This window comes from Tachyglossus aculeatus (assembly GCF_015852505.1).
Source record: "Tachyglossus aculeatus isolate mTacAcu1 chromosome 12 unlocalized genomic scaffold, mTacAcu1.pri SUPER_6_unloc_1, whole genome shotgun sequence".
NCBI classification, from domain to species: domain Eukaryota; kingdom Metazoa; phylum Chordata; class Mammalia; order Monotremata; family Tachyglossidae; genus Tachyglossus; species Tachyglossus aculeatus.
The window spans coordinates 14,753,982-14,778,836 of record NW_024044828.1 but is presented as its reverse complement, the minus strand read 5'-3'; the positions used below and the strand labels follow the sequence as shown (position 1 = coordinate 14,778,836).

At 45.0% G+C, this 24,855-nt stretch overlaps 1 protein-coding gene across 1 annotated transcript in view; it reads right to left on the bottom strand.

The window, feature by feature from the left end:
• SFMBT2 (Scm like with four mbt domains 2) overlaps nucleotides 1–24,855 on the bottom strand; it is a 129,609-nt gene that overhangs the window by 49,306 nt on the left and 55,448 nt on the right. The window contains exons 7-9 of the mRNA XM_038741150.1: nucleotides 10,649–10,750; nucleotides 6,781–6,928; nucleotides 321–403 (exon numbers count right to left, since the gene is read on the bottom strand). Of these exons, the coding sequence (XP_038597078.1) occupies nucleotides 321–403; nucleotides 6,781–6,928; nucleotides 10,649–10,750 (333 nt within the window). The remainder of the gene's footprint in view (nucleotides 1–320; nucleotides 404–6,780; nucleotides 6,929–10,648; nucleotides 10,751–24,855) is intronic.

Below are 24,855 nucleotides of genomic sequence, written 5' to 3'. Positions count from 1 at the left end.
ACACTTCAAAAACTCCAAAGCTTTTACGGCCCTGCAATCTAATGATGTATCATATCCTAGCACATTACCATCACTCTATTAAAGAAACTCATAAACAACACTCCAGAACCAGGAGACCATAGTGAGAACATTGATGCTCTAGTTATTTATGTCTTGGAGACAACCATCTATCGTCTTAACACAGGCAGTGGGATGGGAGGGAGAAGGAATAGTTTATCAAGGGAAACAGACAGAAACTGGTTGTCAACGTGTCCTAAACACAGGAATGGGGGGAAAAAGAGCCGTATTTTGTTCCCGGGAACACGGAGTGACCAACTTACATTTCTAAAGCAGAAATGCGGTGCTGCCTCGGCCCCATGCTGCTTCTGGTAGTCCGCCCAGTCAAAGTCTTGGCCGGAGTGACCTGGATGCAGCAAGACATGGATCGAACACAAGTCATGATGCTGAACTGGACACAGTCAAGGTGCTCATTCAATCCACTTTCTGGGCAGCTTTGGGCCTGCACCTGCCCAAGCCCCAGGCACCGATGGGAGATGGACTCAGACCCCTTGAGACTTGTCGAGCCACCAGCTGATGTTCTTTTCCTTTGCAATTTCGCCTACCTGGGATAGGTCTTGCTCTCTTTACTGAGGAAGGAGGGGACAGTTGAAGGTTCGCAGACTTAGACAGTGAGTGGGGGTAACACTGAGCTGCAAATCCACTCAGTAAGAGCCATGGACAATTTACCACCTTTGGGAAGCAGAATACAATTCATCAGTGGGTTTGGACCTCGGTCTCCTTAGCTGTATAATGGGCTAGTTGCATAAATCACACGCTTCCTGACATACATCCTAATGAGTTTAATGTCAACCCAAGCCAGTAATGAAACTGGGTGGTCAAATGGCTTTGCTATAGCTTGTTGTGGACAGAAATCTGTCTAAAATCTCTGCAATACTGTACTCGCCCAAGCGCTTTGCACAGTGCTCTGTGCACAGTAAGCACTCCATAAATTTGATTGACTGATTGATTTGGGCCACTTTCTGTCTTTCTAGGCAGCTGACACCTGTCACTAGTCAATCAGCCTTATTTGATGAAAGCTCAGGGTGTGCAGAGCTCAGTTCTGGGCACTGTTGGGGAGGGGGATAATAAAGGAATTTTAAGACATAGTCCCCTAGAGGGTCCTACTAAAGGGACAGCTCTCTGCTGGTCACCGCCAGCCCACTGGGCTCCTCTTCTTTTCTCAGTTTCTGGTTACACCATGGCTTGGCACAGCCAAATGTTTCCCTGAGCCAAATCTCTTCTGAATCCCACCTTCCACTCTGACCACATCCCAGAGATCCTTCTACCTTACCATCTTCATCAGTCTGATGGCTCATTACAATCCCCCCCCCCCCGCAATATTATTGTTCCCTTGTGCCATACCACCTGTCTAGAATTCTCCTCCTCTTTCCCTTGGGGACTCAAGTCACTTCATCTCTTTAAATTTCTCTTCCTTTCAGCTGATAATGAGCTCTCTTTGTAAAGCTCCTTGTGACAGCCACACAGAGAAAGCTACATAAAAACAAATTGCTTTGGATTGTATTATAAAGACCACAGGGGTCAATTACCCTCATTAATCAACAAAGACAGAACAAGGAGGAACAAGGCTTCACTGCAGTCAGGAAAATGTGTTGTAAACCCGAAGAGAAAACACACACACACACACACACACACACACACACACACACTCTCTCTCTCTCTCTCTCTCTCTCTAATATTTGGCTCACACTGCTAACAGACTGCAGAAACCCAACTCAGGGACACTGACTCACTCTTTGGACTTGCTCAGGATGAGACTGAATTGTCTCCTGGTGTAAGAGGGAGGAATGGGCAAGAACCATTTCCTACACACTCAACTGAATTGGCCTAATGTACCCCAATCTTTCCAGGCTGGGAGACTCCCCTCCATCCTCCTTTGAACTCACTCTTCAGAGGAACCCAGAGATGCAGGTAACATCATCTCCATTATTGACTGTCCTGGATCTATGCTGACTTTTGGGATCTGAGGCAGCAAGCAAATGGCACAGGGATGAAACTGACAGGGGTTGGGCAAAATGGAGCTGCCTCGAGAATCATCCTTGGGATGCGTCATAGGAAACCTGCCAGCTTACTTGGGCACTGCCTACTTAAGCGTCTAGAGGGCAGGGATCATGTTTACCAACTCTTCCTTATGTCTCCCAAGCCATAAGACAGTTCTCTGCATATGATACATAATAAATATCACTGACTGATTATCTGTATGGTGGCTCAAGCCACCCTCATGACTGTTTCAGGGTGCCCTGGGATTTATTTTACTTTGTTTGCAAAACCATTCATCTCCTGGGGTCAGAGAAACTCTGAAATCACCACTTTCCAACAGTCTCTTCCTTCCTTTCCCTACCCCATCACCCTCTTTCCTCTTCCCCCTGGTCCCCTCTATTTTCTACTGCTCCTCTGCCTCCTCATGTGCTTCCTAAGCTCCCTCGAGACAAAACTGCAAGCCCAATTACCCATTTACCATAGCCAAAATCCCAATTTTCTGGAGTTCCTTTCCCAGAAAACCCTTTAGAGAGTGATTTCTGTTCCTTCTGCTCTGGCTTTCTGCTGGCTCATTCAGAACCAAAGAAGCTACACCACAGTTTCTTGAAAAACTGCCCCAGTTCTGAATGTGAGTTTAACCAGAGTTAAATTCTGGTTTCCCCCATTTTTAAAAATGGTACTTTTTAAGCGCTTAACATGTCAAGCACTGTACTAATCGCTGGGGTAGATACAAGTCCTTATCGCACCTGGGGTTCGAAGTTTAAGCAGGAGGGAAGAGTAGCTCCTGAGGCCAGTGTAGCTCTTGATTGCATTTCCACTCCAGTCCCTCATATGCTATGAGTGACCAAAGAGAGTCAAATTTTATTACTGGCTGCGCATATCTGTGCTTCTCAGAGCCAGGGCAGCTTTCAGAAATAGAATAAGTAACAGGGAATCCTGCCAGTGGAGAGGAAGGCAGAGGCATGAACACGTGACAAACAGGGGAAGCGAGAAGGAGGCAAACCACAACAGAAAAAGCTGCGAATGAAACCAAATAACAGCCATGCTAATCCAACTGTCCTGAACTTCAGGTGTGCCTGCTTCACAAATCTCAACATGTTACTCAGCCGGCCTGTTGACAAGTCTCTACCCCGACTCCAGCAGATCCTGAGGCTTCCCTAAATCCCTGATCCCAGGGCTATAATCCCACTGCCTCCGAATAACGGATCCGTGACCAGAGAAGGAGATTCATGCAGGGACCAGCTGTCAAAACACACTAGTGTCAAAAGAAATTAAAAAGAGATTTCACAGTTGCCCCACAAGGGTCTCTCATCTCCAATTAAAAGCATGCAATGGCTCGGGGTCCCAGCTCCAAACTGAGCCGCCTGAGGGGGGAGGAGGTGGAGAGGGAAGAGAGAGGGGTCCATTGAGGTGTCATCGAGGTGTCGTTCCAGTAACTGGCACCCAGCTCCTTGCTGCTCTCCTGCACACCAGTAAATGGATATTCTGAAGTGTTCGACTGGTCCAAAAAAATTAACGCTTCTTTGGGCCAGCATGGCCAAAGAGTACCTCTTATGCCTGTCATTCTGGGGAAGGATTCCTTAAAGATCCACCCCAAAAGATCCTAATTGTCTCATGGATTCAACTACTCCTGGGATTCAACTACTCCTTCTGAAGCTGCATTAACTCTTTCATGCCAGCAAGGAACTTACATGTAATTTTTTACATGTGTGTCTCCTTTCCTAGTTTACTCACCCCTTGGGGGAGAGATCATGTTTACCAACTTTGCTTTGTGCTCCCAAGCACTTCTTAATACAGCGCTCTGCACACAGTAAGCACTCAATAAATATGAGTGGCAGATTGATTGAAAAGGAACGAGCCGACGGAGCTTCGGGAGTGGAAACAGTGAAATGGGAGGAGAATTTGGGCAAGGAACTGAGTGCCTAACAGGACACCCAGCTGTACAGCTCAGTGAAGGTACCCATCTTTGGGAGCGGCCAGGCACGTCGGGATCATTTGTCACTCATAGGTTCATCGGTGCATCGTCCTCTTCCAACTGAACATTCATGGACTCAGAGGGGATACTGCTTCCTCTTTCTAATACTGCTTCGATGACAGCGGGGCCCCTGGCGTAAAAGACAAGCGGTCGCACTGCCAACGGGCATTTGGAAGGTGACACCTCTTTAATGGTCTGGGACCTTGGGCTCTGACTCTGCAAGGCGTTGTGATGCAGGCAACCTCACTCCCAAGCACACGGTCTCTCATCTGGCCAGGAGCTAGTCGCTGTCCCAACTCATATCCACCCTCAAGTCGATCCAGGCAGTGGGAGTCTGGAACTTTAGTAGCATTGTCCCCACAATTGGGAAAGGAGGACAAGTAGCCTGGCGGTATAGAAATCACCAGGATGAGGATGAAAATCGTTGAAAGAATCCTCTCTGAAATACCGCCCAAGACACAAGGACCCAAGAAAATAGCAGAAATCCTTAAAAAAAAAAAAGGGTCACCTGGTTGGCGAGCTATTGTGATACAGCAGTGTGATCCTTGGTTCACTCTAACAAATGACACCCGGGCCTACGTGACTTATTAACAATATTGTTGACGAGAAGGCCCTGCCTTAACTCTCACCTACTTTAACTTGTTCTAAAGCTCTGGAACTTTTCTCCAAGAAGGCCAAGGGCAGAGTCTGTGCCAGGGGCAGGTGAGAATTTGGTCTGCCACTGACAGGCCATTGGCCCACTATCGACTATACTGTAAGGGGGTGGGGAAGCGAACTCCATGGTGATTGCACAAGCCAGGAGCCGCAGAGTGGTTCCATCAGAAAAGGAAGCACATCCCTGCGAGCAAGAATAGTGAACAGATGCAGGCGCTTAATGCCACAGAGATCCATGATCACAGCCCCATGTGGAATCCTACCCAGCTGGCTCCTGGGAAGTGGCAACCTATCTTCCATTTGGCTCTTGGGGAGGGAAGACCCAGATTTATTTTGCCACACTTCAGGGCAAGTCCCTCAGAAGCTTTCAATTCAGAGAAAAATCCCAGGGGATTCTGGTCATGGCTTGTTGGGTGGGAGGGATGAGGAAGGTGGGCCTCTGATTAAAGCAAGGGCTACTGGCTGGATGCTCCGAACTCTGGCCTGGATTTGGAAGTTCCAGGGAAGATGCCAGGTCATTATAGAGAGGCAGAGCCTCTTGGCTTTCTGCTAACTTCCTTTTAAAGAAAAGTGAATGTCTCAGGCCATGATCAAAGGGAAGGAAAAAAACTAATGAAACCTGATGGCTGAAAGGCAACCCAAGTGTAAAGTATTTTTCAGACTGGTTTCTGAGTCCTTTATTATATCTTTCCCATGCCCACTGTTCCCAATCATTTTAAGGAAAGAAAAATCCTCTCCTTAACAGGGTACCTTTGCTCCTGCCAAGTCTGGTACAGTTAACTTCAGAAGATACTGCCTATTCTACTCTTCCCTTTTTCCATACTGGAACTGACTTCCAACTCACAACCACACAAGGCATCACCTCCTCCATTACAGGTCAACTTCTAAAATCACTGCCCACTGGGAAGCTTTCTCTGACTGGGCCTTCTCATTTCCAGCAAGTCTTTTGCAACCCGTTTCACCTAAACTCTCTCTTGAGTCTGAGGAAGAAGGGTGAATGGAGACAAGAAAACTGTTATCTGTGATGCTTTCTCCTTAGAAGATGAGCAAACCCTAAGGCAGCATAGCATGGAACACAATTCCATGACCAAGAGAGAGTGGGCATAATAAATGTGAGTGTAAATAAGACACTAAAATAGGAAGAAAATTGAAAGCTGATGACAGGTGAATACAACAGCAATGAGAGTTCAATTCTAGACTGTAAGCCCGTTGTTGGGTATGGACCGTCTCTATGTGTTGCCAACTTGCATTTCCCAAGCGCTTAGTATAGTGCTCTGCACACAGTAAGCATTCAATAAATACGACTGAATGAATGAGTTCCTGAGCACATCAATTAATCCAAGCAACATGACCTACTGAAAACAGCATGGGCCTTGGAGCCGGAGGACCTGGGTTCTAATGCCGGACAAAAACCAAGGCTTAGAAGGAAGCATTTATGGGGCCCCGAACTCCTGAAGCCACCCCAGAGTTTCTCTGGAGACTCTGCCATCAGCGCTTACTTCTGGCAGCCAAAGAGCACTGCTATCACCCCACTGCTGCTCTGGGAGGGCTCACAGTGACCGCCAAAGGGCAGGAAGCTCGCAATGGAGCAAGGAGAGCAGCCCAGAGCCAACAGCACTCCCAGGAAGCAGCTCTCAATTGGGCAGATCTGGTCCCTAAGGGCGGCCGAGGAGGGGATATTCCCACGAACCCACTGTGTGGGCAGAAATCCACAGCTTCCAGTTGGTCAGAAGACACTGAGGCAAAGCTAGCTGGTTTCCCATTCCCCCAAGGACAGAGACAGCTGTCCCATTAAGAAACCCATAAATTCTGATCATTTAAGGAAATGAGTCCTTGTCTATTCCCCAACTGACCCAACCAATGAGTCAAAATCCCCGAGGAGGTCAAGTACCCTGTGAGCACTGCAGGAAAGGACCTGCAGGAGCAGCCCTCCATTGCTTCTGCCATCATTTCTGCAAACAATGCCCCACTCAGGACCTCCCCCTAATCTTTGCTGTCAGATACTGTTACAGTTAAGTCAGTGTCGTGTCAACTTGGATTAGACAAAACCCAATCCAAACCACCACCTCCCCACAAACCTCCCAGTTCAGAGTGTGTTACCCGCTAAAACATACCCTTCGGAGGTGTGAGGTTGACTCCATTTTTAAGGCACCACTGAACAGGTAAAATCCCTAGGGAATCAGCATGGCAGAGCATTGAGATCTCACTAGGCTCCATTCTCAGGTCATCGATCGTCACTTGTAAATAATGATGGTTAAAAACCTAAAATGAGAGACCGGTCAATTGTTAACCTTAGGTCACATGGTTAAATTCGAGCAGAAACCGACACATTCCAGCTGATGTGATTGCCCAAGAGGCACAGGTGGGCATTTGGGCTATTGTTCAGAAAGATGAAATTGGCAAAGAAATTACGGAGCCTGACCTCTCCCAGGAGAAGAGGAAGTATGACTGGCTGCCAGGTTATTGTTCTAACCATTAGACCACTCTCTTCCTTGGCAAATGTTTCATTTTCAGCACCTCCTCTTAGATTTCAGCCCATTCCACCCCACCTCCACTCCATTCCTGTTGCTTTCCATGAGAAATCATAATGATGATAATTTCAGCCACCAAGGGGTGACTTTTCAACCTAAGAACAGAAAGAGACCTCGATGTCAGTTGGTCCAGCCCCCCACCGCACAGCTCCATTACCCACTGTGCCTTGTCCGTGGGCAGTTATTTCGAGTTACGAGTGCCAGTCATCTCTCCAGATTGCTCCAGCACAGTTCTCCACTGCTGATTCTTACAACCCAAACCGCTTCTCCTCGTATGCATTTTACTCTGTTATTAAAAAGAAGGCTCTCCAGGAAACTAAATTTGTTGAAGTGAATAGCCTTGGGCAAGCAATGAAATTTCTCATTATGCTGAGTCATTCTGGCACAGATCACACAACATGCTGAAAGAGAAGTGGTCGGGTATTGGCTGGCTTAGGTTTCCAAACTCTTAAGAGAGCCTACATTACCTCATCTTTGCTCAAAGCTCATCTTTCTGTACATGCTCAGGTCCATAGGTAATAAGCAACAGAGCTACTGACTAGGACAGTATTTGATATATACTAAGTGCTTTATAAATACCATTACTAACTAAACTAGGACAACATAAAATGGCTTAGGGACAGAGAGGAGAGGAAATGTTAAAGGCACAGGAAACATGCAGCCTTCACAAAAGGGTAATCAAAGCTATCTAGCAGAGGCCACTGTGAAAACGAGATCTGTTCAGAGAGAAAACCGTCTCTCGGGGAGAGATTTCTGCTTTGTTTCAGGGACGTTTAAAATAAGCTAGGAACAAGGAGGAAGGTGGCCTTCTAGAGTGGGGGAAAAAGCCATACCAATTGCTATCAGAATTAGCATGTCAATTCCAATCCCCATTCCCAATCAATCAATCATTGTATTGAGTGCTTACTGTACTGCTCAGTTGGGAGAGTGCAAAACAACAGAGCTCCTGCCCTAGGAACAATCCCTGCCCTAAGGAGCTTACAATCTACAACTTGGACTTCACTGCATGGGGTTGCTGGGAGGCCTGGAGACAGCCCCAGTCAAAGGGTTAGAAAGTTGGTAACCAATGTTGCCAGCTAGTCTTGAGAGAGGGCAGGCCTTCCTATGGAGTAAACAGCATGGCTCAAGGGAAAGAGCATGGGCTGGGGAGCCAGAGGTCATAGGTTCTAATCCCAGCTCTGCCACTTGTCAGCTGTGTGACCTTGGGCAAGTCACTTAACTTCTCTGGGCCTCAGTTCCCTCATCTGGAAAATGGGGATGAAAACTGTGAGCCCCATGTGGGACAACCTGATTACCTTGTATCTACCCCAACGCTTAGAACACTGCTTGGCACATAGTAAGTGCTTAACAAACACCAACATTATTATTATTATTATTATTATTCTCACCACTCCTTTGTTGAGCCAGAAACCTTAGGGACCTCCTAAGCTGTACCATAATGAATCCTTAAGGCCCTATCTTTATCAGCCCAGCTGAAGAAATGAATGAACCTAGTTCTCCTTCCTCAGCCCCCTTGCCTGCATGAGGGACCAATGACTCACTTGCCCTCATTCTCCTGGGAGGGTTTAAAAGGGAGGGAAGAGGAGAATAGCTGTGACTTCCTCCATGCACGGGTACAAGAACCCTACACTGGGGTACCCCCATGTCTCGGTCCAGGATCAAGGTTGAGAAGAGGGCATGGCTATCCTGCCAACCCTTGGATCACTTGCAGAGTAGTATAAACAAACTGCACAACTGGTGGCCAGTAACACCACTGGCACAAGGTGAATGACTTTTCATAGGAGGTAGGTGAAAGCCTGGTTTGAGAAGTGAGTGTAGCAGGAGAAAGAGAGAACAAAAGAAAGGGAGAGGGAGAGAGAGCAGGAGAGTAGCAAGGGAAGAAGGGTGAGAGAGGAAAGAAGGGAAAGGAAGGACAGGGGGAGAAAGAGTTTTCTTCTGCAAGTGCCATCCAGAGGGCAGAGGTCAACAATAAATAACTTGGCTAGGGCTCACTCCTTACAGAACCTACAGGGTAATTATTTCGCTTTTCCATTTCAGTCTCCCCATGTATTAAAAACTAGCACCAAGGCCTTGCATGAGACAAATAATATTTTTTAGCATTTTAAGAATAATAATGCTTCAGGCTATAAATGCCTTGATTTAGAAAGCCTGCTTTTGATGGATTATGTTTTCATTAACACAAAGTCCAAACTCCTTACCTGCACAGATTTTTCCATTAGTCAGGAAAGAAAGCTATTTTCACCTCAAAGACGATGGAAGAGGAAACCCCAAGCAAGGACTGATGCTTTGGGGTGGATACTTGCCCAGAAGAGGATGTTCATCCCGATTAAGGTCAAATTGGTTTTAAAGTACCAGCAGATTAAGTGGACTGTCAACGGAGCAGTGAGAGGATTGCTAATATCATCATGGGGAGAATAATTATTGCAGTGTATAATTCTTTCCCAAATACTCGGCTGAGAATACAATTGAGACTGCTGAAAATATTGATGATAATGATGGATGGTGGTTTTTTCATTGGCAATTCTGTTCTATGACCAATCATATTTATTGAGTGCTTACTGTGTGCAGAGCACTGTATTAAGTGTTTGGGAGAGTACAATATAAAAAAGTTGGTAGGCAGGTTCCTGCCACAAAAAGCTTACAGTCTAGAGGGGTGAATTCAGAATCTATATTCCCAAGGGCTTAATACATGGTAGGCACTCAATAAACACTTTTGATTGATTGACTGAACCCAGACGGGAAGAACCAATTTGTCTGTAGCCCCCAAAGGGCTGCCTTCAATGGCTTCAGTTTAAAGAGCAGTGAGAGGGAGAGGAGTGTTTTGGCAAATGGCTGCACACTGCTGTGTCCAGCACTGCTCTACCAAGCGCTTAGTGCAGTATTCTGCACACAGAAAGCACGCAATACAATTGATGGATTGATTGATTAGGGGAAAAGGAGGACACAGGAATTGGCTCTTCTCTACCCCCCATTTTCTCCCCATTCTTTTGTGGCTGCATTTCTCCACTCTCACAGCCTTTGAGAGTCAAGCATATCAGTAAATTCTGAATTCATCCCTCTAGACTGTAAGCCTGGGTCTTAAACCTCAGCCAAAAGAAGTGTGACCAGTCATCTGGTTCTATACCAGGCAGCCCCTGTCTGGTGCTTTCATTCTAAGCACCCAGGCTTCCTCTGCTTCGGCTCCAGCTGCCAAGTTCCACAGTTCAGAACCAATGCCTGTGTTACCAGGGGCCTTGGGAGTGGATACAATGGCTCTAGAGTAGAGAAGAAAGGGGTGGGGGGCAGGAGGGATGGGTGACAGGTTAGGGGTGGCTTCAGGTAAGCGTCCACCAACTGGCTGGCACATATGACATCAACTGTGGTACATCTGAGCCTAGTGTGATGCAAAAGTGTCCTTGCCTGTTACCTCAGAGGACCATTCTAGCTGAGATTTCTCTGCTGGGGGACTCACCTTAGTCACTGATGCAGGACAGATATTGAATGGCTCATTCATGGCCACAGCCTCCAGCTTCATCCCAACTGTGAAGAAATGGCTCCTTAAATCTGCATGATCCTGTCAGGAGTAGGGGGAAAAAAAAATCATGGTGATAATGAACACAATCCCGGTCCTGTAAATTAACTCAGAAACTGGCAGGATGATCTTAGTGAACATTTTATTTGGCAACATCGAAAATTTGCCTGAAATAATTAACTCTCACTCCTTCAAATTTCTAATTATTGCAATGTACTGCCGCTTTGATTATTTTCTGCAGGCTAATAGCTTTTCCAGGGGGGAAATGAAAAAGCTCTGAACGAAACTTGAAATTTAGACTAAGCCACAAATTCTCAAAGCTCTGCTTTGATTTTCCCAGGCAGAGATGCTTCCATTTGAAACACAGCAAATAGAGGCCATCATTCATCTTCAAGGCAAAGAAAGTGACGGGGTTGAACGGCATCTTCCATAAACTTAAGCCTCTTGCTTTTGAAGTTACAATTGATTTCGGAGAGTTCCTTGAGGGTACTATAGCATACTCCTGCCTCCTGCCATTAGACACATCCTGTTCACTGATCTTGGAAGACACCTCTTTTCAGGGGAAGGAAAATGGGAGCTGTGATTTCTTCATGGAGAACGAGAACTTGACCTTGTTTCCATAACTATGAAGATCAGCCACAGTTTATTCCTGCTCTGTCAGAGTAATGACCAACTCAAAACCACTCCCGAGGGAGATTGCCCATCTTTTAAAGAAAACCAAGTCCAATATCCAGAATTCTTCCACCCCAGGAGGCAAGTTCGATATCTCAAACTTGAAGATGCAGACCAGGTAAAGAGAAGTGGGCCTTCCTCGGAGGAACTAAGAGCTGGAAAGAGATCCTAGTAATAATAACAAGAATAATAATGATGATGATAATATACTGTGGTATAATAACATACTTCAGTATCCATTACGGTCTTACCCTATGCCAAGCACTATACCAAGTATTGGAGTAGCTATGGAGCTGGTAGCAGATTTCAAAATATTTCAATCAGACATAAAGCATAAAAATATCTGGAGAGCCATATTTCCTTTGGGTTTCAAATTTCAAGCTCTTCTCCAGCAAATTCATAAGATTAGAGTCCAAAGGGGCTCAGCTGCCGGTCAAGATGTGGGTACCATAGTGCAAATTCCCACTGTTGGGAAAGTTGAACATTTCTGCACCACCCTGACTAAATCTTCAGGAAAGGATTTTAAGGGAAAGGGAGTTTCTGCAGCTCCCTTCTTCCATGGATCCTCAAACAATTGGAAAGCAACAGCAAGGACAATGGAAAGGAAGTTCTTCTGAGCCTCAACATGGGAATTACCAGTCAGTCCTGCCTGGCAGTCATGTTCCCTACCTATAACGAGTTTCCTGGGCATGGTCCAAGCCCATGACACGGCAGTTCTAGAAACTCACAGTGCAGAAACATTTTAGGGCAACCGTTAGGGTGTTGGATGCCCCAAGGATAACTGCCCAGTTGCCTCTCTGTTAGCTCCCCCTGGGTTATTCAGATTTGCCAAATGGGTTGGAATCTGGCCACTGAGATATCTGTCATTCTACTCAAATGGTGCGATAGGCTCACTCTTGCTTCTGGACAACACTGGCAAGCAGTTTCTGTCTTGCATACATTAGATCAGGAATGACAAGACGTCTACGTTCCCTAAGCATTTCCCAATACTTAGTCCACCTGCAAATACGCCTGACATGGTAAGGATGGAGTTATTCCATTTAAAATGTGCTGCCTCCCATCAAATGACATGCAGAAAACCTACTTCCATTTACCAAGCATGTGCCACGCTGTTCCCATCTACACGCTCTGGTACCCACTTTCTGCTTGCCCTCGAGTTATTTTATGTTGATCATAAGTAAAATTCCAATCATTTCTTTTTAAGGCTGTCTTTCCGTGGAGCTGTAAAATTTCCCTGCAGGATGAAGCGACTGATGATAAAAATGGACCTAGTGAGAATCTTCAGCCGCTAATCGAGAATGGGCCCAGTCTGGATCCCAGTGAGGGATGCTGTGAGCTCAGAGTGGTTTCTTTAGGTGCCCCCAGACCTCCCCAGGGGACTGGGACACCCCAGCTGTCAAGGACCTGGTAGCTTTGGCCATGGCAAAACCTCTAAAAATTAGGTCATAAGGAGGGGTGCTGACAGCAATTGGGGGAGCCCCCGTCCATACATGATGGACCCACAACTTGCAAGATGTGGTTGAAGACAACACGCCCCCGGGTAAAATTTGGAGGACAGATTTCTATTCAATTCCACTCACTATGGAGGGGAGCACCATGGCCATAAAGCAGACAGGCATGACAGTGTGAAGTTCACACTGTCACTTTGACTGATTCCTTTCCTTGTATTCCCTTCTTTATCAACAACCCCTGCTGTACTGTCACTCACTTATTTGTAAGGAGAAACACCAAACACCTCTTCAGTGGAAATAGTAATAAGAATGACAAGGAAAGCCTGCTGCTAAGTATATAAGAAACCACACCAATCTCTAACTAGAAGTCCTGTTCACAGGCTTTTAAACTAAATAAAATTCTGGGTCATAAAATTTAACAATGCCTCTATAAAGAGAGTGAATAGCAAAGGGTCAGCCAGCTGGCTTGACTAATCCACAAACCAAACACTTTGTGCTCTAAATAACTGTTTTCCAATACATTCATGGGGCTCCTGAGAAAGAAAATAACCTTGAATTTGTTTAATGCTTTCATTTTATCCCAAGCATTTTTACAATTATCTAGTCCTTGTGAAACAAAGAGAGGCAGTTATTAATATCTCCATTTTACCGACGAGTTTTACAGAAAAGTTAAGTGACTCACCCAAAGTCCCAGGACTTGAACCCAGAACTCTGAACTCTCAAATACCTGCTTTTTTCCACTAGATTGTGCTAGCACTAAATAAACAGTAGTGCTGGATAGGCTGGGTCCACAGGTGTTTCCAAGTTGTAATTTATTACCTGGCCAAAATATTACCCACCTCCACACCCTTCCATATTGCTGGTTGACTGAGAGCTTAGAGAAGAAGTTGCTGGAAAGAAAGGGTGAGCTACTACCCAACTAGGTCAAGCCGATGGTTTCTACCACTGACCAGGACTCATTCACTGACAACAGACTGGGATGCTGCTGCTTGGAAAGCTCCCTGCAATGTGGTGAATCCCCCTTGCCCAGCAGCTGCTTGTTCCCCAAGCAGCTCACTTGTCAGCCCAAACGTACCCACTCTTGCCAAGGAGGCTCAACCCTGCCTGATGTAGGGTAAATCACTTAACCTCTCTCGGCCTCTGTTTCTGTAATACAGAGGACCAGAAGGCCAACCTCACTGGGTTCCCCAAGGAAAAATGATTACAAACCAAGCATAAATTTTGTTGCACACACAAGTGATAAATAATAAATCACCCTGGGTAAGTGTCTTGGGTTTCATGTTCCTATCTGGAGAAAAAGAGGTTTCTTTTTGGAGGAGAGGCACTAGGTGCTATCCACCCCAAGAACAAAGTGTGTCAGTTAATAAATCATACAGCTAGAGAGCTGGCTGGATATCAGAACTCCCCAAGATCGCTTGTCACTATTGAGTCTAGAGCACTGCATGGTGTTGTTGCTGGCAAAATAAATACGTTACCTTGCAATGTATCACGTAGGAGAGGAGGACATGCGAGATGGGGGAAAAGATGCAGCTTTGTGTCAAACAGAAAAGGGAAAACACGTGTCAGGGCAGAGGGAAATCAAACCTGACTTAAAAGAATTGGAAAATAAGGGAAAAGCCAAACTGATTGACTGGGTTGTTTTTAACGGTACTTGTCTCCAGTCCCACTAGAGCTGATGGCAGCTCTCTAACCCATAGGGAGCAGAACCCCAAACACCTGAAAACAACTGAAGGAAATGTGGTGAGTGCCCGGAGGCAAATACTGAGGCTCATCCTTCGATCTCGATGGGAGACTCCGTTGGTGAGTGCCTATCAGCTACGTTTCCCTCTACCTCTGCTCCATTAGATAACTACAACTCGAGTGCTATCAAAATAAGAGGAACATGACCCTAGGGAGAATGAGTTCAAACTAATTAACACAATCAAATGAAAATGTTCTCAGAGAGGATTTTAGTGGATAATACAATATACTCAGATACCCACACCATAGAACATTTTCCCTAGCGGAGGGTACCGGGAATTCGACTTTCTTTGTTCAATTATCGCTTGCTTTGGAGTAGGGTGGGGTGGGAAGAAAAACTCAAATTAAGCACCCTTTGAAATCTAAAAAAGTAGCGAAGGTCAGTTTTCCACTCAAAGTAGGTACAATGCAATTCTTCGATTCCAATGCACTGATTTTCTATATCTATAGGGAATTAGTATATCACATTTGCTTTTCTTCAAGGCCCCAATTAATTTGCATAATTTCTAAGACTAGGTTTCAGTGAAGTGAAAGGAAGGCTTTTAATTAGTATTGCTCTCCAATCAATATGTAATGAACTGCTCTCTAATTCCTTTATTCCTATCAGCATATGACATATTTCACAAGCTTTCAATATAATCCATCATCGTGTCCCTCCCATTTTTTCCTCAAAGCTGACCCAATGCCTGTTTACTAACAACCTTTGAAAATACCCCCTGCAAATTAGAAGATTACTCCCTTAATACTGGCTGCATCTAGAAATAGCTATTAGACTGCCAGTATTTATTAAATCAATAGGATTACTATATTTCAATTCCATTGCACTGGATTAAATTTAGCCAATGAAATATTTATAGCAAAAATGTAATGAGGAATCTATAAGCTGAATGCATAATGAGTAATTCCGTTTTCTACTTACAGTAGTAAATAGCTGCTCTTTACAAGTCAGGCATTAAAGAATAACATTAAAAAACTGTAGAGTGATGACAAAAGGTGATTCCTCACCCTGCATGCTGAACTGAAAGATTTGTTACTTGCAATTACCTCTGAACTATTTCACAGTGTTCTCACCACTGGCTCTCCAAAGGCCCCTGGCTGGGCCCGCAATACCAAGGCCTGGGAGAACGGCTTCAGTTTTTTAATAACAGCATTTAGTGCTTTTAAAGCATTTTATAAGTGGTAACTAATACACCCTTATATCCAGCCCCCTTCTGAGGGAGCCAATAGAACTCTCCTTTTATACCCACAGGAAAACAGTGATCCCCTTCCCACCCAACTATCACCCCTCCTTAGTTCACTACCCATGGATCAGGGCACTGAGGAGCTCAAGGAAGTGTAGTAATAATAACAATAATTGTGTTTATTAGCACTTACTATGTGCCAGGCACTGTACTAAGCACTGGGGTGGATTCAAGCAAATTGGGTTGGACACAGTTCCTATCCCACATAGGGCTCGAAGTCTCAAACCCCATTTTACAGATGAGGTAACTGAGGCACAAAGAAGTTAAGCGACTTGCCCAAGGTCACACAGCAGACAAGTGGTGGAGCTGGTTTTAGAATCCATGTCCTTCTGACTCTGGCCATGTTACTGCTGGGACTCTTCCTTCCAGGAACACGGGGACCCTGACTCTGAACACTCGGAACTGCCTGTTTCTCAGAGTTATTTGGGAAAATATTTCTGAGAAAATACCTGTTTCCACAAAAGAGACTGCTGGGACCGCTGTTTCCATTCTGGTGCCAACAGCGGCAACAAGATGGAGAATAATAGCCAAGTTCATGGCTTGGGATGGGGCAGTGAATATCTTTAACTAGCCCATACCCCAACTACGGACCTGACTTTCCCCTTCCTTACTGCTTGTCCTTGAGTTTTGTTTCTGTTTTATTTGGGTTTTTTTTTTAATGATATTTGTTAAGCACTTACTAGGTGCCAGGCACTGTACTAAGCACTGGGGAAGATACACACTAATCAGGTTAGACCCAATCCACGTCCCACATGGTGATCATAATCTTTATTCCCATTTTATAGATGAGGTAATCAAGAAACAGAGGCATTTGCTTAAGGTCACTCAGCAGACAAGCAGCAGAGCCGGGACTAAAACCCAGGTCTTTCTGACTCCCGGGCCTGTGCTCTATCCACTAGGCCACATTGCTTTACTATCCAAACCCCGCTTGAACTTGCTGGTATTGTCACCCTCCACAGTTTATTGAAAATGAAATCCATTGGCATCACTTGCTGTGTGACGAAGCAGATTAAGTTAAGTCATTCAGTCGTAATTATTGAGAGCTTACTGTGTGCACAGTACTGTACTAAGCTCTTGGGAGAGTACAATACAAAAATAAACAGACACATTACCTGCCCACAACGAGCTTACAGTCTAGAGAGGTCATCGGCAGGGACAGTGTCTGTTAATTCTGTTGTACTGTACTCTCCCAAGTGCTTAGTACAGTACTGTACTCTGCACATAGTAAATGCTCAATAAATACCATGATTGGTTGATTGATTTTGGTTTGTTTGACAGTTGCCTTATTCAAGGTTCAGGGGGTTCAGGTGGTCCAGGGGGTACCCCTCTCCCTAGTGGATTGGAATTTGGTGAATAGTTCCATTTTCACCCTGTCCACACCCCTCATGATTTTGTAGGCTTCTGGCATGACCCCTTTCAGTCTTCACCTTTCCAGAATGAAAAGTCATAATCTTTTAAGCCTGTCAATTAATCAGTGGCATTTACTGCGCACTTGCTCTGTACATAGCACTGTATAGAGAGCTAGGGAGCACGCATTACAGTTGGTAGAAACGATCGTGACCAAAGGAGCTTACAATCTAGAGGGGAAGACAACACATCAAATTAATTAAAGAAAATACAAGAATGTTCTCATAAGGAAGGTTCTCCATTTTCCCCATCTTCTTGGCTGCTCTTCTCTACTTTCTCCAAATCTTAAGTCCATTCTAAGAGTGTACTCAGTTTTTCAGGCATGGGCATTCTATGGCTTTACATGACAGCAAAATGTCACCTCAAATTTTGTAATCTGGGGCCTTTCCAATTAGTTTGCCCATTGCTTCGCAGGTTCTTTGGCCCCTAGAAACATCTCCAATGTGTTGTCTCATTTCTGGCCTTCTGCTTTTAAGTCTTTCTCCTTTGTGAACTTTATGTTACCATTTGAAAAGCATTTGCTTGTGTTGCATGATGGCCCATGCCAAATCTTTTCAGCTAAAGTCCTTTTCTAAAGTTCTTTAATAATGCTTTAATTCCTTCTCCTTATATTCCTCAAAACTCACCCAAAGAATCTGCTTTCATCCCACTGAACGCTGTGCTTTTTGTCTCAACCAAACCCTTCTCTTTCCTTTCAAAAGTGGCTCCCCTTCCCAGTGCAATTTCAGGTAGGCTAGATGAAATTTTTGCTATTGTCCTAACTATCCCTTGGCCTCATTTGATTAAAATTAATAAACAGAACACAAAAATTCACAAAATAGTCTAACATTCACTACATCAACTCACCCCCAATACAAGTCAGAAAAATAAGCTGCTTCTTTATTGGGTTCGCCATTCCATGATATGAAAAATAATCTTCCTGATGTAAAAAAGCTAACCCTCTAACACATGCAGCTGGGGGCATGGAAATGTAGCAGAAATACAAAGAGTATGGCAAGGGTGATGGAGATTGATATCCTCACTTAGGAGAAAACCATGGGGCATGGAGGGGGTTTATGGGGCTGTATCCTGCTCAGGGCCAGTCAGCAGGTCAGTGGCAGAGCCAGAACTAGGTCTCAAAGGTCCTGTCGCTTGAACTGTCCCTGTCTTGCTGGACCACCCTGCCCCTGGGTAGGATCACCTCAAGAATGAGGAGATAGACTGGTCTTGTGGATCCCTGCAGCCAACCCAGTCTGCCACAGAGGAGACGCCTCTGCCACAGAGGAGCTGAGAGCTCCTGCAGGGTTCCCAAGGGCCTGTGGGCCAAGGCTGCCCAGGTTTGGCTAGGTTCAATGTCTCCCAATACAGTCTCCAGGCTTTGGGCCAAAAGAGACCGGGGGAGCAGCTGCGGTGTTGCCAACAGTGTGGTGGCTTTGGGCATGTACATTCATTCAATCGTATTTATTGAGTGCTTACTGTGTGCACAGCACTGTACTAAGCGCTTGGGAAGTACAAGTTGGCAACAACCTCAAGGTCTGGGACACTTAGTACAGGGCTCTGCACACAGTAAGCGCTCAATAGAACTGAATGAATGAAAGCCTAAGAGGGCAAATGTGCACACGGGAAACTGCAAAGACATTAGTTCCCCAGTACAAACACACCTACACAAGAACACAAGGCACACATTGAACTTGGCCTAGACCTTGATGCTCCAACAGGGACTCCACTCCAGCCAGACCCAGATCCTAGTCTTGGTTCTTTCTCTTTGCCTACTTGCTGTGTGACCTTCTCTGTGCCTCAGTTACCTCATCTATAGAATGAGGGTTGCAACTTTGAGTCCTTATGAGGGACATTGACCGTGTCCAACCTATCTTATATCTACCCCAGTGTGCTTAGTACAGTGTCTGTCACATAGTAAGTGCTTAAAAAATGCCATTAAAAAAAACCTGCAGGAGGAAAGAGTGACATAGAGGCCATTTATCTTGCCTTCCCTTTCCTACTCCCTCCTTCCTCCTTCTCCTAATACATTATGTTGGAAGTTTAGATGACCCACAGGGCAGGCCAAAAAGCCAGAGGGCCCCAGTCACCTTGAGGACACACAAAAACATCAGTACAGAATGTAAGTGTGTGAGCATGAGCACGCACACACACACAAAACCACACAATGCAAAACACAAGAAAGTATGCTCTGCTATAGAAAAGTATTCATTCACACAAAAGTAGCCAGTTCCAGGGGCTCATCTCTCATCGAGGGTTGGCTTACTCTGGGAGGTGTATTCTAGCGTAACCCTGGCCAAACTGTTTCAGCCTTGGAAACTCCACAACAAATGCTGCCAACGGCACAGGTCTCCACTCACAGGAGAAGCAGAAGCAGAAAACAGCCGAACACCAGAGTGGACCAAACAATCGATCAATCATTGCAACTTTCTACAAAATCTTCCTTCAAAACACTGTTTGTGCTTTCCTCACCCAGAGGGTCAGGAGCAGATACATGACTCGGATAAATTCTGGCCCTGTAGGCAGATGGCTCAGGTTGAAATTGAGAGAAAATTCACCTGCCTATCCAGGGAGCAATGTTGGTCCCGGGATTCATGGCGCTACTGTAATTAACTGCTATACAATCTCAAAAACTAGTCACCATAGAAACACCACAACGTAGTTACTCCAAAAGAGCTCTTCTTCTCTTCCCACTTAGGGGACTCCAGGTGGAATGAAGCTTTTTCCTCTGTCTGAGAGCTACTCTCCCCTCTTTAGCCCTCTTCCAAATGCTCAGGTGGCAATGGGAGAAGGGATGGTTTCCTAAGGAATAAATCTACACCAGATGCTTATGTCTAGGCCTGAAAGACAAAGGCGTGAAATCTTCTGCACATCTTACGGTGATACTGTTTGAACCTCTTAGTATGATCAAAACAAGTGTGGTTGATTCACTTGCCTCGGGGAAGATCGATCGTTTCACATGGTATTTTCTTCTTCAATTAGCCTTTCCTTGGCTGACCTTCTTGCCATCTTTAAAAAACAACCTTGAGGAACAGGAAGGTCTAGGAGACTATCTGTACCCTGGACAGGCTTCTGAAGCAGGGCAGGGCCCTGGATTGATTTCTGTCACACTATGGCTATACTAACGCCTTCCTCGGCTGCCTTTGGTGGGACTCAAACAAGCCCAGAGCCCCTCCCCAAAGTCCAGGCAGTGCTAGCCCAATGGTAGCTAAGGGTGTTGGTGTCTGTCAGAAGATGGTTTGAACAGTACACTGCACACACTCACTTAGAAGACACCTGCAGAGCCCAGCCTCTTGCTGGAATTTAATTTCGAGGGGGAAGGAGCCATCACCATTGCCACCTACTGGATCAGCCTGGAGCTTTTGGTAAAAGGAATGTATATCCTCTAGCAGATTGGTTTGCATTTTCGGTTTCCGTACACCTCCTTCCGCTCTAGCCCCTCCTCCAGTGAGGAGACCATCTTCAACTGGATGGCAAGAGTGGCATGAGGCAGCTAAACTTTAAACCTGCTACAGAGAGCAAACTCTTGATGTTCTGAGATCTCAGGAGGTCCCTTTGGCATCCCCTCCACCACACCCGGCTAGAGAGAGAGTCAGAGATGGGGACAGCAATGGTGGCCGAGTTAAAGGCAGGGCCACACAGGCCAAGGGTTCAACAGCACCTTTACCCCCAATCTGGGCCAGAAAGCACCTATTAGAACACCTAACCTACCGACACACTCCCTCCCTGAGGTAACAGGAGGCAACACAGAGCAAGGATTACCACCTGAAACACACCTGCTTTCAACCACTGGTGATCTTGTGACTTTCCAAAGTCTGACACTTGCTGTTGAAGCATCATATACCCTTCGACCTCATTTTATCCTTAACATGTCCCTGTGCTGCCTTCAAACTTCCTCCCCTTAATGTGGATATTTACGGCTAGGCCACATTTTTGATTGATCACATAGCTTTCACCAGAGGTCACAATGCAGTCATACCTAGCACATTTAGCTCTCTTAATCTTTCTATGTACCATCTGAAATGCTTAGAAAGTAAAGAAGTAGTGGAGAAGTAAAAACAATTAATGAGTTTCCACAAGTTTCTCGTCTTCTGAGGAGAGTCCTGTACGGTTGTCTTGACTGTCTTTGTTTAGCTACTGGTTCCTTCACCGGGACAAAATGACTCATAAGCACAAACTGCAAGATTTCTTGCATTTTTCCAGAGGGGGAAAATAGCAAAGGTTCAAACGATGTCACTTTTTAAAGGGGGAAAAATGGATAATGGATTGTTAGTGGCATTTCAAGTAATGTTCTTTCTTTCCGCCTACCTACATGGGGGCTTATTAATGAGACTGGCTTGACAAAGTTTCTTCTCTCTCTGATGTATTTGCATTTCCTTTGGAGACAAAAATAGTTTTGCTTCCATTAGCTAGCAGATTGGGAGAGTCTTTTCCTCGTTTGCAGACTCTCTGTTTGATAGATACATCAGTTACCGGGGAAGCAGCTGGAATTTAAAATGGGTTAGCAAGTGGGGGGTGTGGGTTTGGAGTTACTAGGAAGAGGGAAGATGAAGTTACATAAATTATAAGGAAAAAGATGACTCGGGAGAAGCATAAAACCCTTCACTGACTCTAGGTGCTGCTGTTTTCAAGAGAAGGGCTTCACTAACTCTTCTGGAAAGGGGTGAAATGAACAAAGGAGGAAAATAGGAAATAAAAACGGCAGCCAAAACTCACAGCCAGGTACATGTCTGATAGAGGATTGCTAAAGGTGGCTAAGATTTCATTAATTACAGCCATTAGGTCCCTGCCCTAATTGCAGCCCAGTCATCAACCAGCTCAGTATCCTGACATTTACAACTGCATAAGGAATCTAGAGAGCTCTACAAGTGAGGTGAGGTGAGGATTACGGAACCTTCTACTTGGCATCTCCATTCATGCACTGACCAAGCTGATGTGTTACTGAATTATTTTAATGACCATTTTCCCACATTAGATTGTAAGTTCTGTGAGGGTAGGGATCACATCACAGTAAGTACCACTGACTGATCGATATGGTGGGCCTCACACGGTTCATCCTGAGGATGAAGCACCATCTTAGTCATTATCTCAAATGACAAAAGCCTGGTCCTCAGTAGCTTATCCAAGCCCTGACACAGTTCCAGCCAGGCTGACAAAGCAGCCAGCTCTGCACTGCGGTCCATTTGAGGTTTCCCTGGAGCAGATGCTCCGTAGCTGGGACTTGTTCCAAATGCCTTCAAAGGACAGGCCAGGCACTGGCCTCTGAGAATACAAGATGCTTCAGTTGCCTGCAGAAAATACGGAATTGGTGGTGAGGACCTCTTTCTTTCCCTGAAGTACTGGAGGGTGAAAGTACAGAAAGAAAGGATCTGGTAGCTAAATACAGATCCCTATTTTCCATGGCAGAAAAGATCTCTGGCTTTGATCATGGCTTCTAGCAGTAGTAGCATTTCCTGAGCACCCATTGAGTCCAATGCACTGTATACTAAGACCTTGAGAAGCACCTAACAGAGAAGTAATATGTGTCCCCAAGAAGCTTACACTCTAATATAGAAAGGGATAACGAGCAGCCAGAGTAGATTTTGGGGCATCCCTTCTGATGGGGATGGTGCCTTCATGGCACTGTTGAAAGCATACTTGTTACAAGGAAGAGCTAAAACCCAGACTCTGGCAAGACAAGCTCTTACTTCTATATGGTGGGGATCTTTGTTGGCTGGAGGGGTTCATCCATTAAAATGTCCATCCCATCTAAAGCATAAGAAGAACAAACAGAAAGGCCCTGAAACAGTGCTCATCTCAGGCCGTTAAAGGACCTCTGATTTGAAGTGTGTCTCCTCTCGGCCGAACATTATGGCACTTTCCCACCACAAAACACAACCGGGATGATTCACAGCTCAATCCAAATACAGATTCCTTGTACCATAGTGAAAAGAACTTGAAATAGGTTGTCCTATGGAGAAACGATGACCTTTGCTGGCAGAAACGTTTCTAATGGCACAGGGTCCTGTGGAGAAATAATGACCCTTGTTGGCAGAAACTTTCCTAATGGCAAAAGGACATCATAATCTTCTAGTAAAGATGCTGATTAGCTATCTCAAATACTGAGCATGCACCATAGTCTCCGACCAATCAACAAAGAACCTGCTGCTACCGCAAGGAGAGCCAGGGAGAGAGATGTTCCAAGAAGGAGAGAAGTGGGTTGTGGGGAAAAGCTGAAAGAAGAGATTCAGCTGAGGAGAGTTGAGCCAGGGGGTGGGGGCATGTGGAAAACCAAGCTACCTCTCTCACCAATTCTCAGCCCCTTTTCCCCCAGCTCTCCGGAGCTGGCTCTCGCCGTCTGCCTCATCTGCTGCTCCCACTTCAGACTCCGTCACGTCCTTCCTCCCCTCCCAAATTGAACAAGGAGCTTCAGTGAGTACATTACGCACTCACAAGTGAGGTAGGTCAATTTTCAGTATTTTAAATCTTAAAAATTGGAGTGTTCACTTCGCACCACTTAGTTAAAGACTGAGGGAGTCTCATAGGACAGTCTCTCAGTCTATGGAAACGGATGCTTCTGAATGGCAGAATCTGGTGCAGTTTATGCAACTTCCATGACTCACTCTGCTAGAAATTTCTACCAAAAAATTATCCCAAGTAAAATTCAGACAATGCAGAAAATATATATGGACCTCTCAAACTAAGAAAATACGGTGATTATTTTTTTTAAAAAGAAAAGGCTTCATGAGGATTTGTTCATTTGTAACTTCTCTTCATCAATCCTTGTTCTGAAGAATAAACCTGTACTATACCACATCAACTCAAAATACAAAATCCATTAATAAGAGGATCAAGACTTATAAGGGATTATATGATATTTCATTATATTACATAACTTCAAGAGGATTGATTTTGGATAACATTTTCAAAGGAATATGCATTACAATTCTTCATTAAATCTCCTAGAAAACATAATATTTTGTAATCATCTATTATTAATTTTATAAGCGCTATAATGTAGTTATATGGTTTTGAGCAACTCCCATTGGGTTACAAAGCATGCTCACAGGATAGGTAAAGCAGAGATCCTGGCTCCACTTTGCACTTAGCTAGCCTACAAAAATCAATCAATTGATCAAACAGTCATAGTTATTAAGCACTTACTGTGTGCAGAGCACTGTTCTAAGCACTTAGGAGAGTTCAATATAACAGAGTTGGTAGACACATTCCCTGCCCACACTGAGCTTACAGTATAGAGTGGGAGGCAGGCATTAACATAAATAATTTAAACTATCAGGCTGTTTCCCAGCATTGTATGTTCCCCATATTCTAAATCTGCCAGTCTCAAAAGAGTCACAGAAATCAGAGAAAACTGGGATATTGGGTAAGGATCCATGTTGCAGGACAGATGGGGTGCTGAGGTCCATTTCATAACATCACAACTAGCACCTATTCAACCAATTTTCCTTATTAAAATACGATATCACATGATACAAATGTCTGAAAACCAAACATCTCCACACCTTTACTCTTCTCGGAAACAGTGGAGCACAGTAGAGTTTATTAGCCCTACAAAAGGAGTCACGTCTCTTGAATTCCCTGTCCAAAATATACCCTATGTGTGTGCGCATAGACACGCATATTAATAAATTACCCTTGTTTCAAGATAAAGCTAAGGGCA